Raw genomic sequence first — 21926 nt, forward strand, 5'->3', positions numbered from 1 at the left:
ACACGGGATGCACTCGACAGTCCAGTAAACAATATGGCAACGCCACCTGCAAATTATGCAAACACACTAAAGTGGATGTCTCTCGATCACCGTGCTCTCGATCATATATACTCAGGGCTTGTCCATAGTCGAATGCCCTCATTTCTGAGACTGGATGACTAGGAGAGATGATAGGCCATGCTGCACCCCTCACAGCCAAAGCCTCAGCTCCGGATTGTGACTTGGGCCACAGAGGTCGCCAAAGCACACGGAGGGCCCACCTCTCTCATGCAATCCCATCGCTCCCCACCCTCATTGACTTTCTGTTATTTATTTATTTATTTATTTATTTATTTATTTATTTATTTATTTATTTATTTATTTATTTATTTATTTATTTATTTATTTATTTATCTTTTAACTATTTATTTATTATTTATTTATTCCATATACCTACATCGCCACGAGAGGCATTATTGTAGGGGGTTTACTACATCAAAAACATAACCAAAAACACAACAAAATGTGACCTATATAGCAGTCCCTTCTCTAGAGCGGTGAGAGGCCAGCTCAGATCCATTGACGGAAGTTCGGGCCACTGAGTGCCCTCATTTGTGGGACTGGATGACCAGGAGAGATGATAGGCCATGCTGCACCCCTCACAGCCAAAGCCTCAGCTCCGGATTGTGACTTGAACCACAGAGGTCGCCAAAGCCCACGGACTTCTGAGGGCCCACCTCTCTCATGCAATCCCATCGCTCCCCACCCTCAATGATTTCCTGTTATTTATTTATTTATTCCACATACCTACATTGCCACGAAAGGCATTATTGTAGGGGGTTTACTACATCAAAAACATAACTAAAATCACAACAAAAAGTGACCTACATAGCAGTCCCTTCTCTAGAGCGGTGAGAGGATATACTGGCCAGCTCAGATACATTGACGGAAGTTCGGGCCAGAGTGGGTTATAAGGTCGCCGAGAGCCACGGACTCCATATCTAAGTGTAGTGCCCACATATCGTTCAGTGCTGACAATAAACGTTTTCCAATCTAAATATTTAGATGTCAGTACGGTCTTTGCTTATAGCCACACTTTGTCCTCTGGCTCATTGAAGGTCAGGCGTGAGCTGTCACTGACCTTGACCCGAGGTGAGGTATGTGAAGCTTTCGCTTCGAAAGAAAACGAAGTGGTTATGCGATTTTATTAGGGCGCAGTTTTTCTCTTTTTCTTTCTTGCACACCAGATGGCGCAGCGGCAATCGTGCTCACTGCACGTGTCACCCGAGGCGCGTGCACGAGGTGGTTCGGTCAGCGCTCGACGGCAGCCGCCATGGCTTCGGCGAACATAGCGGCCGTGCTGGTCATCATTTTGTACTACTTCGCCGTAATGTACGTGGGCGTCTGGGGCGGGCGCAAGGTGCACATTGCCGAATACCATCGCCGCATACACGATTCGAAGCGGAGGCAATATGAGGAGAAGGACTTCCTGCTCAAGCTGTTTGTCGCCAAGAGGGATGTGCCTCTGCTCATGGGTGTGGGCTCAATGACTGGTGAGCACTGCCGCCCACAAACGTGCGTTACGTGGCACGGTGGGCTTTATGTGTGACGGATATGTACGGCGTGTGGTGAGGGGCAGGGATATAACTCGCTAACTCTTCCTCAACGATTTTTTCGCCATTAAGTTATCATAGAATACCGTTCTTTCAGTGTTACATTCATGTGCTGTGTTACATTCATGGGGTTAGTTGCGTCGGTGCATTTCTATCGTATGGGTGCTGTACGCTGGTACTCTTACCTATCAACGAGAGCAAGTATTTAGGGTGCATTGTAATAGCTATTTCAATCATTCACAGTTACTTCACCTTCAAGAGAAAACCGTGCAATGAGAGGTGAACTGATATTCCTCCACCGGTTAATCAGGCAACAGAAGTTTGCACATTGACGGCTTCTGGCCTGACTACTCTGTATAGCACGGGCACTTGTAACTATAGAGAGCATTCTGTTTCTAGCACCTAGACGGTGCATGGGAGGAATGCCCCTTGGCGACCTCTTGAGAATTATTAATACGGCCCCTTTTAAATACATAGCTATCGGAGATGACGACGAAAGAAGAGCTTCATTTGATTTTCTCGGATAGAGGAGACCGAGCAACAGTCCCGATAATTCATGTTCTTCCTCTTTTTCAGCAACCTGGGTTGGAGGCGGCTATCTGAGCGGCACTGCCGAGGCAGTCTACAAGTACGGCATCGTCAACTGCCATGCTCCGATCGGTTACGCCATGAGCCTATTTCTGGGTGAGCTAAACAACCCGCTCCTTCCCATTTGCAGACACCCCTTCCGAACGCTGCATATGAAATGCTTTCTTAAGAGTGCTAGGTTCTCATGTGGTTATGCTGGATATTTGTGCCGTTATTGCAGCCTCTCTAAGTTCCTCGAAAGTGTTGCGCACACCGAGTTAAAGGAGTCGGGCATTAGATGTGCCGGGGGGAAGTCGTAGAGCTGTTTTCGTGCAACTTCGTAGGAGCGCGTTCACCCGGTCTCTGTCCTTTTGTTTGAGTGGGAGGTATGGGAGGGCATATGCGGCACGACTTATAATTTAAGCCTGGGTGAGGCGAAGTGTGTTTCGCGCCCGTAAGCCAGACCGGCGGTTGGCTATGCAGCCTAAGCCCAGTTATACACCCCATTGACGGTGTCCCCCTTTCTCTTAAACTCCGCTCTAATCTCATCATACCTCCCATCCCTAAAAACATGCACCCTGGTCGAGACCAGGGCCGCAGAATAGCCAGGGCTCACGCCCTTGACAGACAATATAGCAAGGACCGAGAGGTTGTCTACGTGGACGCAGCGGAATATACATCAGGCTCCCATATGGTCCTGGGTGTAGCATGTAAGCAAGCTGTAAGCTGGCTGGCTGTAAGCAAAGCTGCTTACTTCCAGCTCTATAATCACCAATTATACCACAGAGGCAGAGGAAGCAGCCATTGCGCTTGCTCATCTCCACATCTGCCACAAAAATTATCTCAGATTCCAAATCTGCGATTCTAAATTATGCCAACGGCTATATATCCCGCACCGCTGCTCGCATATTACGCTTCTGGCAGCCCCGGCACCCCATAAGCCTCATCTGGACGGCAGCACATGCTGGCCTCCCTTGCAACGAGGAAGTTAATTCCCTAGCCCGAGGTCTTACTTTCCGGGCTAGAGGAATGGAGCCCCCTATACAGGCCGAGGAGCGCCTGCTCTCCTTCCGTGATGTTCTCTCGTATTACTGGGACAAACGAAGGGAATATAAACCCCCAGCCCCCTCTCTCACCATAGCGCAGGCCGCACACTGGCGAAGCTTGCAGACTCGGACTGCTCCATTCCCTACACTTCTACATGCCCGATACGCAGACCAGTTTTCCTCATCATGTAGACTCTGCGGTAAACCAGGACACTTCCTACACATTCTTCTTAAATGTCCCACCTTTCCTCATCCCCCATCACCGAACGTCGCAGAGTGCTACTGGGAGTCTCTCATGAAGAGCACTTCAAGTCAAGACCAACGGAAGATCATTTCCAGTGCTATGAGAAGGATTGCTCTTCAAGGAAGGACTTTCTTTGCCTTATAAGGGTGTCTCCCGCGTAGTAAGGAAGCACCCAAGGGTCATGCAGGGGGCTTCGGCCCCACTATTTGTTCCAATGGCAACAAAATGTTTCTGCCACCACCATTCCATGTGGTCGAAACTATTCCACAGCCCTCCCCTACGTCACTCTCTTTCTTTCTTTCCTTCTTTCTTTCAATCCCACATTCCTTTTTTCCCTCACGATGTGGTTTAGGCGCCCACCGGGAGATGAGATAGTTGCTGTGTCTTTCAAAATTTCCTCAAATCCGTAAGGTGCATCCTGGATTTTCATATACGACATGATACTCCCGCATATTTGCCTTTCGAAATCACAGCTGCATATCGCTGTAAAGTGATATGGACGGAACAAAAAATCAGGGAGCACTTTGGCTCACTAAAGTGCTTCAAGTCGTAATTAGAGACTGATTCCAGCGTTGGCGGCCGCATGTGCACGCAGGTGGCACATTCTTCGCGTCCAAGATGCGGAACACCGATTCGCTCACCATGCTGGACCCATTCCAGCAGCACTACGGACGTTGGATGGGCCTCTTGCTCTGCGTGCCAGCGGTTCTGGCCGAACTGTTCTGGACTGCCGCCATATTGGCGGCTCTGGGCAAGTGCCACTCTGCTACATACGCAAGTGCTGGAAAATAACGCCTTTGAAAGCCACGTTGTCGTCATCAGTGCTCTTGGCACTCGATGCAAACGAAGTGTATGCTACTTCCTGTCGAGTAACATGAGTTTTAATGAGGCTATACGGGGACATGGCGCTAAAAGCGAAAATTCCTAAACTGCAGGCGGTGTTAGTAGTTGCCGCGTATAATACGAGGAAGCCCGAGCGATTCCATCGCTTTCTTGGCCCGGAACGTTGTACAGCCGCTGCAAAATTGTTCATGGACTCTTTCTCTGCATTCAAAGGTAATGTTCATTGACGCGGGGTCATTCGAGCAATCGCAATACAATTATCGCAATTATATATATTTCAGGATGCATGCAAAGACTGCAATACAACATTTCTCCAGATATTGCTCTCCATAATCTCTTGGTGGTGGGTTTACTAATTTCGGAGATCTGAGATTTTCACGAACAAAGCTAAGGCTACTAGGTGAAAAAGAGACGTGGAAGAAAAAATGTAGGAAAGGAGAGGAGATATATGGAGAAAAGAGGCAAGTAGAAAAAAAAGAAAGCTATGGTTTGGCATTATTGTCACCATTTTTAAAACTCACCAAGGTCAAAGTTCTCCCTGGTACATAAAGAAGCAACTTATCCACATCGTCCCAAAATCACTGTAGCGCCTGGAACCCACAGACCGTAAAAACGTGTGTGTTAGCTAGGGCATGGCCTCCGAGATCACCCTCGCGGAGGTGATCTCGGAGGCCATGGCTAGGGTGCCTTGATGCGCGCGCCCACCGCCACGCGTCGAGGGAGCGCGCATCGAGGCACCCCTAGGCACCCCAGCGCTAGCGGATACGCAGCTACGTTGACTTGGTGGCAACGAACAGGTCCCTCCACACGAAAGGGAACAGTTTGGGAATTCAGTTAATAATTGCTCCATCGCTGTGCTGCAATCGAGCTTACTTTTGCTTGTTTTATTTTCTTCGCGGTGTATAATATTCGGAACTAATGTTCTAACCTTTTTAGAGAAATAACCAAAACTTTCGCCATTTTGTGCAAACTGGTTGTATTAATATTAGAGGTGCCTGTACGTCGATAGCAGGGCGCATGTCTCGAACTCCCATACTAGCGGCGATTTGGAACCCTAGTTTGTGACGACAGATGTTTTTTCTTTGCTTAATTGCTTTTTTCGTATTTTGTGCAAATCGAGGTAGCACGGTTTTCCTGTGAGGAATCGTGTATACTTGGTCCATCCTTGAGCTTCTTCACAAAACTCACGACGATAGCAAAAAAGGCTTATTGCTTTATTTTTTTTTGCAGGCGACACGGCGAGCGTGATAATGAGGGTTAACTCTTCTTACTTCATCATCATCTCCGCGGTGGTCATCTTCTTTTACACCGCACTTGGCGGCTTCTACTCGGTCACGTACACGGACGCCTTCCAGGTGCTCACTACCGCTGTACTGCTGGTGAGAGCTTGACGGAGCGGCCGCGTTGCTTTGCTATAGACAGGGTGATATAATTGACTTACTGCACGATAGGCAGCTCCCCTCATAATAGTAATGCCTTTAGGACAAAAAAATTCAAACCATATTGGGCTAATTTCGTATTCTATTCTCTGTTTCACCACTTTTCTTAAAGAATATAGTTGCAGCTATATCTTTAAAAGATATTCTTCTTGGTGCCCCAGTCTTGCATGTAGAGTAGCTTTTTCCAGTGACTTTCAGATGCATATGGAATTTCTACCAGAAAACTTTGCATGTGTGACCGCACACGTTATATAGGCGCCGTAAGAATATTTTAACAGACACGGAACTAACCGGGAGGTGGCTATACCAGGCTGCGCTCGCAACGGTAGTCTTTTTTATGTAGTCTAGAGTAAAGAGAATGATTTAGCGTAGTGCAATCCGCAATCCGTTACCATCATCTTATTCCACGTGGTCCCGGCTTCGCCTAAGTACTTCTAGTTCACTGTAGCCTAAGCAGTCGCGGGCACACATCTCTTGGCGCTGCCTGCTACGGCGGGGCGCTGCAGGTTACCGACACTGTCGTAGGCCCGATGACGACCCAACCGAAATGGGTTCAGGAGCGGTCCGCGGCGCGGGAGTCCGTCCTTCAGTGGAACTTAGCTAGTGGGAAGGGGCTCAGCCTCGGCGATTCCATCTAAGCCCGATGGATACTGTTTGGCGATCGAGCTAAAACGTTGCGCTGACAGGCCGGTGATTGTCTCCGTCATCAGGAAATCTTAAGTCTGACCCGTGCCGCAGAAGCCCATATGTGGCTCGTCAGCGCAACATTTTTTGGTCACCGGCCCTTTTCCCAAGAATTTAAATCCAGAAGAGGCGAGTACCAGGCCGGGGGAAACGTTTTAACCACTGAAAAATCGGTGGGTACCCGGCGGCACCAGGGATCGAACCATGATGCCTCCTGAATGCGAGGAGGATGCTTTATACCACAAGGCCACCGCCTCTGTAGCGGATCGCAGGTCGCGCTATGGCCAGTCTCTCTAATAAACGCTCGCTTGCGGTACACCAGCATTGACTACATCTCCCGGGGCCACCTATGGTGCGCAGTGGTCGTGCGTCCCTTCTTGCTGGTCCAACAATGCGTTTGGCACAGTCCCGCCGCCTGACAACGACTGGGTCGGCACAGTCGCCAGCGAGGACGTCAGCCAACTCGCGGACTTCTTCCTCATGACGGCGCTTGGAGGTATCCCGTGGCAGGTACAAAATGTTGCGCAAATTTTATCATAATTGCGCAATCCAGCCTTTGTGTAGACTCCCGTGACACGGCTGACACCCAGAAGAGAGTAGGAGTGCAGTCGTTCTCAACACACAAAATGAGGTGATATTCAAAGGAAGCTTCGCGTACTTAGTCAGCTGTTCCCTCTTTGTAGGAAGTATACTATAGGGTGCTTTCAGTTTTCTTGCGCTTTAGGCTTGCCAAATCTACAGCCTTCAGCACAAATATACAGCTCGAGATGTTAGCTTCTAACCCGTCTGACAAGTCTCTCTAGCGTATAATAATAATAATAATAATAATAATAATAATAATAATAATAATAATAATAATAATAATAATAATAATAATAATAATAATAATAATAATAATAATAATAATAATAATAATAATAATAATATAATAATAATAATAATAATTGGTTCACAGAAAAGAAAATGCGTAGTATCTATCATACTTGTTCGGTGGACACCTCAACCGCGGCGTAAGGTAAGAGAGGAGGAGGATGAAAAACAAGAATTTGAGGCACATAGGCCTCCTAGGTCTCTGCACGACCCCATCGCGATCTAAACGTTCATGTGATGTTGGTCCATGACGTCGGCCGGAAGGTGAGAGAGAAAGTGGAAGGAGAAAAAGAGGGGGCCGTTATGGACGGCTCAGCAGTAATTTCGTCCACCTGGAAATCTTTCATTAACGTGCACTGACATCGTACAGCACACTGACACCTCTTCGTTTTCGAAACACAGCCGCCGGCTCTTTAGCACACCTCGAAACTAAATTTCGGTGGGTAGTGGTGGTGAAAACTTTTATTCTCCGGAAGGGGTGACACCGGAGTTCCGGTACCGCTCGCGGACGTCCAGGGAGCCCGATGTCACCCTGGCAGGGGTTAGTAGACGAAGCGGCTTGCCGCTTTCCTAGAACCGCGTTTATTGAAGGAAGAAAAGAGAAGTAAGGCTTGTACTTCTGACTGTAGTTCCATTAGGTCTCATTCGTATGTGAACCGCCGCGTTTAGCGTTGACATGGATCTGTTCACGGAGAGCAATCTCGCGGCGGGACGAGCAAACAGCATCGGCGTGTGGTTTTGTTTCTCTCTCTTTCTTTCTTTAGCGCAAAACTATGCGCAATGGCTTATTTGCTAAACATTGGAAACCTCGCCAGCCCCACGTGCTGTCTGCTAAACATATCAGGTTTTTACAGCGGCTTTTTGAAGTGTTCGTGTCTGCCAAAAGGCAGCCGGTGTGCTCTCAATCGAATCGCGAGAGACCACTTCGGCATGTGGGCGTCTCGCACCTGCTTACTCGTGCCGTAATTTACTCAATCTGCAAGTCGTGCAGCGTCAACCGGGAAACAAGAGCGCATTTCCGCTGCTTGAAAGAGGTCCACTGTGCAACACTGGTATTAAACATGCCTGTTCTTTACAATTAGGTCACCTTACCTGGGCATTCTTGCGATACATAATTATGGAGAGTAATTACAAAAGACATGCGCCAGTGAAATGGCATGTACCAAATAAATTACGAACTCATGCACGCGGCAACGACAGCTACACAAGCTATATCGTCCGCTAAATGAAATCGTTTGCTGAGGACTGAGGCTAATACGGCCGTTCCCTTTTGCAGAGAGAAATCATTAGGTTGTAAATTTAAGAAACGGAAAAATATAAAAATAAAATATAAAACCTTTTATACGTAATGTTTGTCCATCTTCAGAGATGATGATGATTATGATGTTGATGATGGTGATGGCGGTCCTTACCCCTTTATATGGGGAACTGCCGCCACACGACGCACTAGCCGCACTAGCCAGTATATTCTAGGCACTGTAGCAGAGTGCATGTAAGCCAACCAAGATACCCAATGGAGCTGCAGATATAAAAGATAAAGCGAACCAAGTCGCATTTATCTTAGCCGATTAAGTCGGAAGCTATTTTTTTTTAATATATTGCAATATATAATGGAGGCCACAAAGGCATGGCTGTTCCTTCTGAACATGCTACTGAAAAGAGTACAACACAACGCCGTGACGGCGAAACCTGACGATGGTTACGCCCGCAGCTAACCAAGATGTCATGATCTGACCTTGAAGTTAACCGAGAATATGGTGGTGCTTGTGGACTGAGGGTGCGCGTCGGCGTCCGTTTTCGAAAAACGGAACGCCGAAAATGTCTCTTCTGCGACATGGAAACAAGAACTGCACAGCGCTCTGGCACCCGATGCCGCGAGCTTACGTCAATGGTGTCGCAGCGAGCGCGGCGTACGTAGGCGTACGGCGGTGCTTGTGGCGATGTACTACTCCCGAGGTCGCCGCTGGGACTGTATGCTGTCATGCGTCGCAGCGACAGCGCACGCAGCTGTGAACTCTCGCTACCAAGTTTAAGCCGACCGTGTGACTGACGTATTAAACGCAGCGTTTATCCCGTGCTGTGCGATGCAGGTTTACTTCCAGCGAGTCCTGGGCTGCCCTAGCGCGGTGGAGGCCAAGATTCTGTCGTTCTTGGCTGCCGTGGGCTGCATATTCTTCGCTGTGCCGCCCGCAATAATCGGAATCGTCGCCAAAAATACCAGTGCGGCTCTCTGCTTTTCTTGCGGTTTGCTTACTTCGCTAAGTCGTGTGGCGCCGCCCCACAATTGAAATTATTTTAAACATCTCTTACATATGCAATTTTCTCCGATCACGCGAATTTTAGTACCGGGTTCAGTCAGCGCAGCGGTCTCGTTAACAGCACTCGTCGAGCAAACGAAAACGATTCGCACTATTATAGAAACACGTTTCAATCTGTTTGCCATCCTGGAACTCTCAGCATCGAGGAACACAAAGCATAATTTACTGTACGAAGAAGTAATCAAAATTAAATCAGCGCTTTCTATCTCCAAAATAACCGTCACTGTTAGTCGTTTTAGCAGCGTTTTGGCCGGAGGTGCTCGATTATGAGGGCTTTTTGCGAACTAAATCGAATAAGAATAGCGTAGCTATATTATAGAATCGAGTACTAATTGAATAGTAATGCACCGAAATGAATACGAATGGAATATTTGCACTAATATTGGCTTCTTTTACGAAAACTCATACAAAACTTTTAAGTACCAGTGACGATGGCGCTTCATTCAGGCTCTAACCCAGGTAGCACAAAGTGGGCTCTGAAGGGTGGGCCCCGGTGGGCCCGATGTAGGCAATGCAGGACAGCCCCGGTGGGCTCAATGTGGGTGCTGCAAGAGGGGCCGACGTAGGCCCGAAGGGGGCTGTCGACAAAGCCCCAATGGGCCCCACTAGGGGCCGATGCAGGCAGCCTTTGCGGGACTGCCCACATTTTTCCGGCATTGTTAAAAGGGCACATCCCGCCAACTCACCGCGATGGTCCTACTTTGGACCGATTTGGGCAGCCGCTTTGAAGGAACTTTTTTTTTATTTAAGTTAGCCCCTCATATAATGACATAGGACCAATGCGGGTTCTATAGCGCTAGCCGCACTTGGGCTTGCCCACATTATTCTCATAGGGGTCCGACGTAGGAAATTGATGGAAAGCCCTAACCCACGTTTTCCCAATCAATATTTATGCACATAATTAGGTAATTATTTTATACATGTCTGCACTTTCTAAACAGCCACAATAAATTTTACAATAAGTCATAACATTCATCTAGCCGAAATGACTTCATGTACATCTTGTTCAGGCTATGGAGATGTGTGTTCTGAACAGTAATATTGTGCTGCGAGTTGCAGGCTGTCCAAAGCAACCACATAAGAGGCAACAGTTAGCAATCAGTTTGTTTTAGTGTTTGTAGCGCAATTTGTATGAGCGCGAGAATTAAAGCCATGTAAATTTCTAATCGACTAAACATGGCAACAACTGTTATACAAATCATCTATAATAATAATTTAGGGCAACATCTAATGCAAACAAAAGGTTGGAAACAATGATTACGCAATTGCACGCACGCCTTCTAGCCCCATTACGGCCGATGTGGGACCTACAGCGGTTTTGTGTGGGCAGCCACAATTGGGCTGGGTGTTGGTTTTGAACCTAAAGCCCACTTGCTGCTGCACGCGCCCTCAAATTTCCCACAAGGGACCAATTTTGGCATCATGCGGGCCCTCCCGCCTTCCAGCCCCATTACGGCCCATGTGGGATATAAAGCAGTTTTATGTGGGCAGCCCCAATTGGGCTAGAGGTTGCTTTTGAACCTAGACCCCACCTGCTGTTGCACGTGCCTTCAAAGTCCCCACAAAGGACCGATTTTGGTACCATGCGGGCACGCCCGCCTTCCAGCCCCATTACAGCCTATGTGGGACCTAAAGCGGTTTAACTAAGGCTGCCTCATTTGGGCTTCACGAGGGCTTGCCCAAATTGAGCCCTTATTCATATTTCACCTGCCCTCAAGTAACCTACATGGGGCCGATTGAGGCAGCATGTGGGTATGTCCGTTTTCTTGCCCCACTACAGCCGATGTTGGTCCCACAAAGATTTAATGGGGGCGGCCTCACTTCGGATCTATGAGGGCTTTCCCATAAAAAGCCCACATTTAGGTTGGATTGCCCTCAAATATCCGGCAAGGGACCCTTGTGGTCTGGATGCAGGAATGTGCTCTGCATTAGCCCAAGAAACGCCGCTATGGGACCCATGCAGGAGGAGCAGGGGCAAGCCCAAATGGGGCTTGCCCACTTTCGCCCCATCGGGGACCGATGCAGGTTTTATGATGGTTGCCCCAGCCCCACTTGCCTACATCGGACCTACTGGGGCCCCACATTCTGTGCTACCTGGGTAACTTGTGGATTTAAAGCCACATCTGTTAAACGACGCACTCCTAAAATGGACTAAGATGCCGCAACAAGAATTCAGCATACTGACTCTAAGAGCGTCAAGTCATGCGTGCAGAACCATTACCATTAGATGATGAAAAAGGAATAAACTATAGCGCCACACCCAAGGACATGAAACGAGCACGGTCTCCATGCTCTTTCATGGTCTCCGAAAGTGGACATCAAGGCAAGGTTACTAAATTTGCCTAAGCCACGTGGCGTCGTCCAATCTAGAGGCCATGTATGAGCATTCTGAATGCTGCCACATGACTGGGCCACGTAACGGCACTCGACACTTCACCCTGCACATACTGAGCCCGTACTAAGAGTTGACGTCATTTTCAGAGGTGTTGCTTTCCCCCGAACTCAAGTCATATGATTGTTGTAAACGCCGGAACCGGAAATGAAGCCAATTCTGCTTCCAACTTTTTCACTAATTAGATGACGAACTCCACTTGCGGTCCCGGCGTGTCGTTATCTCCCATAACTTTTTTGTTTTATTTCGCAAATTTTCCATAATGCATGCTATAGAAAATAATGTAAAGTGTTTTCTTCCAGAAACCGGAGAAGGCTCTTCCTCTTACTGTTCGTTTGCCTCTCGGAGATATCTCCCCCCTCTTCGCCGGCAGTACTACTTCCTAAAGAATCCGTGTCCTTAACGCCCTTGTTCCTGCACAAGTTCACAGCAGGTAGCGAACATCCACCTCTGCAGCCGACGTAAAACACTTCGGGTGGGCAGGTGGTTGTTCCTATGCCTTGAGAGCGCCATCGGCATCTTACCGACGGGGTAAGGGCCGCACCAGCCCTTATCCATCTAAGGGATGCCCCCTCTAGTCTAGGTATGAGGGGATGAGGGCACGTGTACATTTCCGCAGAGGATGCTAGGATGGGGACAACGGAATTGGTTGCCCCTTCTGGTTCCAGCGTTTTCACCAATCAAGTGACTCGAGCTTCTCTTCTGGTTCCGGCGTTTCCACCAGTCAGATGACTCGAGCTCGGGGAAATAACGATACCGCTGAAGACTACGCAAACTCGAATACCGGCCCTAGTCACTGAAGGCCTATATATACAAAACGTCGCGTATTTTAGAACAGGAGGATTTGTTGCTGAGCTAGTTGGTAGAACATGACGTGCGTTCCTTTTTCTGTGGCGTTTTTTTGCAGCAGTCATCGAAGAAAAATACTGCGGCGAGCCCTATTCAAACCATATGTCAATTACTCGAAGTGCATTCGAAAGGTCTGCATCACATTCAGTTTGGTTCGACTAACTTTTTGAATACACTCTGATTCGCTCGAATAATCGAATACGTGAATAATCCATTCGCTATGTAAATATATATATATATATATATATATATATATATATATATATATATATATATATATATATATATATATATATATATATATATATATATATATATATATATATATAATATGTGTATATATATATGAAGGAAAGAAGCCAACAGTCAGCGAGGCCAAAGAAAGGATTGGGGATTGTACTTTATGGTCTTCTTATTTTTTTTTTAATTTTTACTTCGGTAATCACATAAATTAGTAATGTAATCGATTTAGGGGAAAGATAATTAAGCACAAAGTGTATATATATATATATATATATATATATATATATATATATATATATATATATATATACATTTTGCTTGTGTGTGGGCCCTTTTGCACAGACTTTACGGTCGTCGGCTACCCCGGTGCCTTCCGGCTGAACGAGGATGATAGCTCCAAGGTTCTGCCTTTCACAATATTCTACCTCACATCGGGCCTTACCTCCATCTTCGGCCTAATCAGCATTGTGGCCGCCGTCATGTCGTCAGCGGACTCCTCCATGCTCAGCGCCGCCACCTTGGTCACCAGGAACGTCTACCACTGCCTCATCCGACCGCACGTACGTCTAATAGCACCTGACATCATCTCCCGCGTCATCACTCTACCAGTTTATTTTCTATTCACTTCAAGTGCTACATGGCAAAAGCAATGATTTTCACAAAACAGCTTGCGGCTGAATTTTTGCGAGGAAGAACGAAAGACGCCATGAGTGCTATGACTTTCTTTTTGTCCTTGTCTGTGTGCACTTAATCATTTCCTCAAAAACCAATTTTATTCGGAAGCATTTGAAATGTTACCTATAGTATTTAGCTTGTCGGCTGCGCAACATGAGACGGAAGGCACATGTTTCACAGATACCTAACGAAAATTACAACATCTGCCAAAAGTAACTAGGCTGTATGGTTTGCTTTTTAAATTTCAAAGGTCGAACATATATTTTTAAAGCCAGGGTGAGGGGTCTCCTTTGCATGCAAGGGATGTAGAACTGGAGTGGTGCCATAAACGCTGCATCCTAAGAAGCGAATTTTGTAGCATATTGGCAAAGACGGTGCCCAGGGTTAGTTGTATACTGTCTCCTGTAGGCCATTATTGGTTCAAACCCAGGATAATAGGTTTATAACTGCCCAGTCAGCTGTCGTTGAAAGTACAACGGGGTATGGTCGCGGTCTGTTTGCAATGAGACGTTTGCAGACAGCCACGTCTCAATGACTAAACCAGTGAATAAAATTGTTGGGCCCTTACAGCATAAAAAAAAACTTAAAAAATAGCGTTCAGTCACAGGCATAGAGGATGTGAAATAGTCTTTTTAATTGCTTCTCATACTGCCTGCCGTTTTGACCAGCATTACATATATATTGTGTTGGTGTGAAACGAATGCACCCCTCCCTGTCTTTCGTTCATTTCGCGAATAACAAGGGTGCCTTAACGTTCACGACGACTTATAATTAGCACCTTAATAATAGGAGTCGTCTGTTATTTTTTAGCAGTGTTCTTTCAGTATTTTGTGCAATGAATTCTAGTTGAGGTATTTTGCCACGGTATAGTGAGGCTCTGGGAAGTAGACGTTTTATTCTTTGGACTGTTTTGGCCACAGTCATTTATTGTTACACAAAAGGTTGCGCAATTAACTCAATATTTCTGGCTGCTAAATTATTTAATTACTGTTAAATGCATTCGCTACTGAAAACCGAAAAGTTCTACGGGGCAATAACCTCACACAATCTCATCAAATCACATAGACTCTCATACGGTGCACATCATTATCATAAAATATCTTCCATAATTTATGTTAATGTAGAAGAAACTGTGAGATCTTACGCAGATATATGCGACTTAATGTGATTTCTTACGTGATTTGAGTGAGACTGTGTGAGAAAATGTGAGGTTATTGCCTCATACAATTTTTTCAGCAGGGTTGGACTTCTGAAAGGCTAATGGAAGCTAGCACAAGAGCTGCAGTTGAGTAACTATTTCTACAGCCTAGCTGCGAACGACAATTGTCCCAGGAACTCCGCGCGTCTCGAACCGTTTTCGAACGCAGGCCACGGACATGGAGGTGGTTATTGCTCTGCGCACCCTAGTGTGCACACTGGGCGCCTTCGCCTCGTACATGGCGCTGTCGGTGAGGTCTGTGTTCGAGTTGTGGACTCTGTGCTCGGACATCGCCTACGTGCTCCTGTTCCCGCAGTTGCTCTGCGTCTTCTACTTCAAGGACACCAACGCATACGGCTCGGTCCTGGGTGAGTTCTCGTCCCAAACAATTTGTTGCCTTGAAATCGGTTCAACTCACCCCGCGCCTTAAACCACCGGTAAGCTCTTTGTAGAATTTAAGTGGCAAAAAAATTCTTGGTAAACTAGTAAGCTCCGCCTGACGGGACAGCCTAATGGATCCCGTTTGCGGGTCGCATTGCGAATCTTCACATTGCGAATCTTCACTAATCCGTTAATCCGCCCTTTCATCGCACGCAGCTGCTATGCGCAGGCACGTTCCTCTTCAGATTGAAAAGCCCAGCTGCGCATGCGCAGTTTCTGGCCTCCTTGATTGGCGCATCCGGAGCTGATCGCGGAGGCCACGCACAGTTCATATTCATGGCAGGCGTATGCGACAGATGGCGGTTACTGTCAAGTACGCACATCGCCACCTCGCATGCGTCTGCGTCGTCTGCGTCTCCGAAGCAGGTTTTCAACCAGTAGCAGACAATTTTCAACCACTCGCCAGAGGGCACCACATCTAGTGAAAAAAGCGGATTCATATCGCTATTATATCATACACTAAATGCAGTCTTCACTTCACTTCCTTTATTAACTTAAAGACCCCACATTGGGGGTATTACATAAGGGGTGGGAGTACAAACATTGATTGAATATGATTGCCTACATGATATTTATGAAGTACATATTTAAACTGTTAACAAAACTTGATGGGCAAGTGATGGCATCAACATCGTAGGGAAGGCCATTCGTCTTTTGCAGTGCGAAGAAAGAATGATGAAGAAAAAGTGACGGTGCGGGCGCGCTGGCATGAAACTACTAGTGGATGGCCGGTGCGATGAGATATGCGAGCTGGCGGTGTGATGTAGGGTTGTTGGCCGAGGGAGCTGTAAAAAAACCTATGGAACAGATTAATAGAAGCAATGCGACGACGATGGGCAAGAGTTGATAAACCTGATTGCCGTTTAAGTGACGATACAATGATGCCATACGAATAGGCAGAATGAACGAACCTCGTGGCGCGATTTTGGACAGATTCTAGTGAACTGATGAGATATGCTTCTAGCGGGCTCCAGATAGCAGATGCGTATTCTAGTTTGGGTCGGATGAGCGATTGGTAGGCGAGAAGTTTAATACTTTGAGGGGCGTGCCGTAAATGGCGTTTCAAAAAAACCCAATGATCGGTTAGCTGATGCGACGATGTTCGTTACATGTGGGCGCCAGGAGAGATCCTGGCACAAGGTGACGCCTAAGTACTTGTATGAGCATACAGATTCTAGTGGAGTGTTAGCAACCGAGTAAGTGAAAATGTGGGGGTTACGCCGGCGGTGAAAAGATACAAGTTTACATTTATTAGGATCAAGCGACATTAGCCAGTCATCGCACCAGGCATGTATTGCGTCAATGTCGTTTTGGAGCTGTGATTGATCAGAGGTGTTGGAAATTGTGCGGTAAATAACGCAGTCATCTGCAAACAGACGAACATTGCAAACCAGGTTTGAGGGTAAGTCGTTTATATAGATTAAGAATAGGAGGGGAGCTAATACAGAACCTTGGGGTACGCCTGATGTTACTGGAAGAGGGTTAGAACTGTGTCCATTAACGAGAACAAACTGGGAGTGGTTAGAAAGGAATTCTTCGATCCATAATAAGACGTTAGGATGCAAATTTAGCATGGTTAGTTTCAGCAGTAAACGCCTGTGGGGAACTTTCTCAAATGCTTTAGCGAAGTCCAGAAAAATAGCGTCAGTTTGTTAGGTCGAGGTTGGAGTGAACGTCATGAAGAAAGATGGTCATTTGAGTTTCACATGACAGACCCTTGCGAAACCCTTGCTGTGAGGGATGAAAGAAGTTGTTACTGTCAAGAAAGTTCATGATTTGAGAATAGATGACGTGAACTATACTTAAATATAGGTAGGATCGCCCGACATAAAAGCTTTTTAGCTTTTTGGAGAAGTACTTGCATAGACGTATACCGGTTTGCCAGAGGGCTCCTGCGCACGCGTAGTGACAGGAGGCAAGCTGTGCCCACTGCGCGTGGTAGGAGGCTTTTGGTTAACGGGTGCACGCATCCATTAGTACGTCTCCGCTAAGCTAAGTCTGTAATATATTCCCCGCTTTAACTGAGCCCCGTAATCGTGCCTGCGAGACCTATTGGGATAGCGTGTTTGACTCGAAATACAAGAGTTCTGGGGCCGTATTCCGAGTTTTCGTCGTTTACAGGAGTATCGTTATCTCCCTGACCTCGAATCATCTTGATTGGTGGAAACGCCGGAACGGGAATTGGTAGCAACCAAACTGACATCCTCCCGCCGCGGTGGTGCTGTGGTTAGGATGCTCGACTACTGTGCAGGAGTACCCGGGTTAAATCCCGACCACCGACGGCTGTGTTTCGATGGAGGCGAAACGTTGTGGCGTCCGTGGGCTGTGCGATGTCAGTGCATTTTAAAGAACCTCAGGCGGTCGCAATTTCTGGAGTCCTCCACTACGGCGTCTCTCATAGCCCGAGTCGCTCTGGTACGTTAAACCATACAAACCAAACCAAACCAAACCGAAGTGACATCCGGTTCCACTTTTTGCATCACTTAGAGGATTCGGGGTTAGCGAGGTAACGACACTTTTGAAAACGAGACGCAAACTAGGAATACAGACCCCGTCTGTCGATTGCCATCTACTGCCAACTTTTATCAGCTTGGTCGTGTCTTATCATGTCGAACGTTGTCTCGTGACGTCACACCAATCAGTGCCTATAGTAGTGGCATCTGCTGACTGCCAGAGGCAACACATGTGATTTTGCGACACCAGGTCTTCTGCTGATCGAGGCCCTTAAATATGTCGCTTTAAAATGCTTACAGCTGGGAACACCGAAGTCATACCCGAGACTACGCAATGTATAAGAAGGAACTAATGATTACCTGCACTTTTCCTCCGGGTGTATGTACTACATTGGATACCCCTGCGCTTTCGCACGCAGCGTTCATTGTGGGCGCCGTGTTTCGGTGCTTGTGCGGCGAGCCTGTGATGAACGTGCCGGTAGTCGTCAAGCTGCCCCTGTACGACCCGGTTGCGGGCCAGCGGTTCCCCTTCCGCTTCCTGTGCATGTCACTCGGTGTATGCACTCTCATCCTGGGCTCTAACATCGCCGCCACATTCTTCCGCCGGGGATGGCTGCCGTCTGGCTTCGACGTATTCCGCGTTTTTTACGAGCCGCCAGAGCTTGCACAGCAGTCGACCGTCGTCGGAGCAGAGGCCGACACGACCGAAGCGCAACCTACAGACCAGGAAGGGAAGAAGCCTCCTGAAGCCAAGGTCCGGAGGCGCAGTGACGTATCCGAGGCACAGGTGTCGTCGCAGGCTGCGCCCGCCGCTGAGGCCGGTACCGAGTCGAAAATATCGCGCAGGAGCTTCGCGTCAACCGGTTCCAGAAGTAGCGCTGCGCAAAAAACGCAGCGCAGTAAGTCTGTTCAGTCAGGCTCCGACGGACGATCTGGGGCGCGAGCTCAAGTCTCGAAGCGTGCGGCCAGTGTTTCCCGCCCTGCCAATCAAGAGTGAACTAGTCTTCATTTGTTTCTTTTACCGTTTAGCTTTCCTTATCACTGAATTGATGCGTTTTTTCCTTCCCTTTTTCTGCCTATATATGTGTGTTTTACAGGTAGTATAGCAATTCGTTTTCTAAATGACGTGCTAAAGGCTGCTTGGATATCGCAGTTAAGCATCAAATGCGTCAGTGGCGACTGTTCTCTTCAAAGCGTGCGTGCCTGCTTAGATTTTCGAAAGTCGCAGTGTCGTCGCCTCCAACATGGTGGTGGACTTCGCAGCTGCATGGCATCGCAGCTTGCTTGCAACGCGTTGGAACCTCGCCATGTCACTTCGCAATGTGTCGATGTGCGTGCATCGATGTGTCAATGTGCGTGCATCCAGGAAACATTCGTTCACAACCGGAGGTTCATCACAATTGTGAAAACAAAATGCTTCTTATTGCTTTTTTCTTCACGAACATCTCTACGCCATTGACGTTAAGATTTACCAATAAATTAGTGAATTTGCATTATGCCTTGCCACATTCGCATGTTGTTTGCCCCGGCTCCGAGTACTTACCGTTATGTTAAACGGGTGTATTAGGCTTTTGTTAGGACGGAGCTGAGGCCTAATAAGATCTTTGGTGCAACTTCGTGAGAGCTGATCAAGACGTCGACATCCAAAGCGAAGCGTGGAAGACTGGCAGCGTAGGACGTGACGCCAAGAGCTATGGGGGGATGGTGCAGTGGCTAACGAAGCTCATCCCGGGCTCGAAACCAGCCGGTGGCGGTTGCTCGAAAGAGGCTTCACAGCTACTTCAACGAAAGGCGAGAATGTGGGTAGGGATATGCCTTTGCCTTACAATTCTGAGCTAAGTCGAACAGACACACCTCGCATGAGCCGTCTCTTTTTTAGCATACTCTTCACAAGGCACGACCTGTAAGCCCTGCGTGACCGTTTCCGTTGGTCGAAAATTTTAAATCGGGCGTGATTGGGCTGAGCTGCTGCGACTGCCTCGCCCGGACCTTTCGCTATATAGTGCTATGACTTCCAAACACAGTCCAACCTGTTCAACGACATTGGAAGCTCGGAATCGGTGAGAATCGAATATGAATAGATGACACGCCCTCACAGTATGATGGATGCCACATTTTTAAGTGGCATCCATCATACGCGCTTGCTATACGGGGCCTCTCCAAACGTTTCGACAGTGTCCGTTTGATCTTACACCTGCGGCAGAGGCCGGCCGTTGGCATATATATGCATTCGCGTATTCTGAACTTACGGATACGAGAAGAAGAGTAAATTTATTCAGTGGAGAATACCCGAAGGTCCGTAATGTATATGCAGTGCCCACACAGAGAAATACTGCAACGTGGACGATGGTGAAGACTGCGGCGTCGTTCAATGTTATACTCCATAATGTATGTTCTGGGATGAGTCTGCCAACTTTGAACGTCTTTACTTAAACGTGGTCGATGTATGCATGTCTATGCAGGGGCCGCTGCTATTAATCAAAACATCTCAAACGGTTGAAGAGAGGCTGGCGAAGTTGCTGTCTTTGGAGGCCCCAGCCTGAACAGAAGCTGGCCGGTGGTGTTCATAAAGAGAGCAGGACGCCAGCCACAAGCTTAACCTTTACTGCGATGCCCAAGAAGAGCTGGAAAGGGCGCGGAAGTGTATACCATAGTTTTACGAAAATGCCAGTTTTACTAGGCCTGCGCACAGCGGCGCACTACGTATACTGCCAACCTTCGTATCTCAAAGCCCCGACGAGGCCTCTTTAGTGCCTAGAGGCTCAAGGTTAAAGAACGCTTTATAGAAGCTGGAACATGGGACCTAGAAGCTTAATTCCGTTCTATCAACGGTAGGTCCCGCCACTTCTTTCTCCTCACTGGTAGTCTCTCGGCAAGTTAAACGGCGATTGTTTCTGAGAGGTGTGTGTCTGAACGCAACCCTAAGCCTAACACACACTTACTGAAGGCAGGAAATGATTACGGTGAAGGTAATTGCATAGTGTAACCGTTGCCATACCGTCACCTCATGGATCTCTTCAGAGAGGTGTGTGTGTGAACGCAACCCTAAGTCTAACACACACTTACTGAAGGCAGGAAATGATTACGGTGAAGGTAATTGCATAGTGTAACCGTTGCCATACCGTCACCTCATGGATCTCTTCAGAGCTGGTTTTGCGGCTATTAATAATAAACCACATAATGCAACCTGAAGGGGAATTCACATCGCACGAAAGACTTTAGTTACTTATTTGAATGCTGTGAAATAAAACAAATAAAAAAATCGCTTTCAGAGGATTTGAATAGTAGTATTCCATTGCGCGACGGAAACGACGGAAAGTGGGGCGGGAGGCTCTGACTGTCCTCTTATTCGTTTTGATAACCCGCTATTTGTCACCAGAGGACGCTGCTAAGAGGACCCAACCGTTAAGAGAACGGAATCGCACCACCCAGAGTCGACCCGATTGAACCACGGGAGCCTATGAAAGCCACGGTACATTTATAGGCACAATCATGTATACTTGTATCTTCAAGGTTACTGTCCGCTACGCTCTCAACAACCTTGAAGCAGGACAGCGGAGCAATGACGGCATTCCGAAGCAAAATCGAACAAGCGGATGCATGCAGGGAAACGTACGTATACTGACCAAAGTTTTCACGCGAGATCAAGCAGTCTTGCCGAATCGTTAGTTCACGATCAAACTGCGGCTTCGCTTCCTCTTGCTCGGTAATTCCCGGACGAAGTTATTCAGCTTAGCTTTCAGAATGCTTTCCTGAGCTACGCACTGGTCTGGTTGTCCCTCGCTGCGGGATTTCTTGCTTTATTGGAGCTGCGTAAAGTCGCGTTCCAGCAAGTCGTGCACGAAAATGACAAAGCGACATGGAGAGCATCAGGTTGGTGGAAGGCGAGCGGCACTGTGTAGAAGCAGGGCTGCTTTTGTCTGTGCTCTGCCTTACAAGCTGAAAAAGGAGGGACTCCATTATTTATATGGATTTAAGATGGACGAGTTCGGTGTAGAGTCTAGAGCAAGAGAGTTTCTACACTCGTATACAAAGAATTTTAGGTTTGCAGTTATGGTTTTCACTCAGCTCA

General features: G+C 47.5%; 1 protein-coding gene across 1 annotated transcript; it reads left to right on the top strand.

Moving 5' to 3' along the window:
* The first annotated feature begins 1312 nt into the window (after nt 1–1312).
* LOC146196703 (high-affinity choline transporter 1-like) lies at nt 1313–18851 on the top strand. The gene is made up of 9 exons (XM_084597058.1): nt 1313–1532; nt 2169–2276; nt 4045–4200; nt 5523–5671; nt 6776–6925; nt 9376–9505; nt 13430–13647; nt 15130–15328; nt 18274–18851. The coding sequence occupies exons 1-9, from the start codon at nt 1313–1315 to the stop codon at nt 18849–18851; spliced, it is 1908 nt and encodes a 635-aa protein (XP_084453184.1).
* The last annotated feature ends 3075 nt before the right edge of the window (nt 18852–21926 follow it).

Source organism: Amblyomma maculatum, chromosome 3 (assembly GCF_055883805.1).
Source record: "Amblyomma maculatum isolate TAMU_Amacu chromosome 3, ASM5588380v1, whole genome shotgun sequence".
Classification (NCBI taxonomy): Eukaryota; Metazoa; Arthropoda; class Arachnida; order Ixodida; family Ixodidae; genus Amblyomma; species Amblyomma maculatum.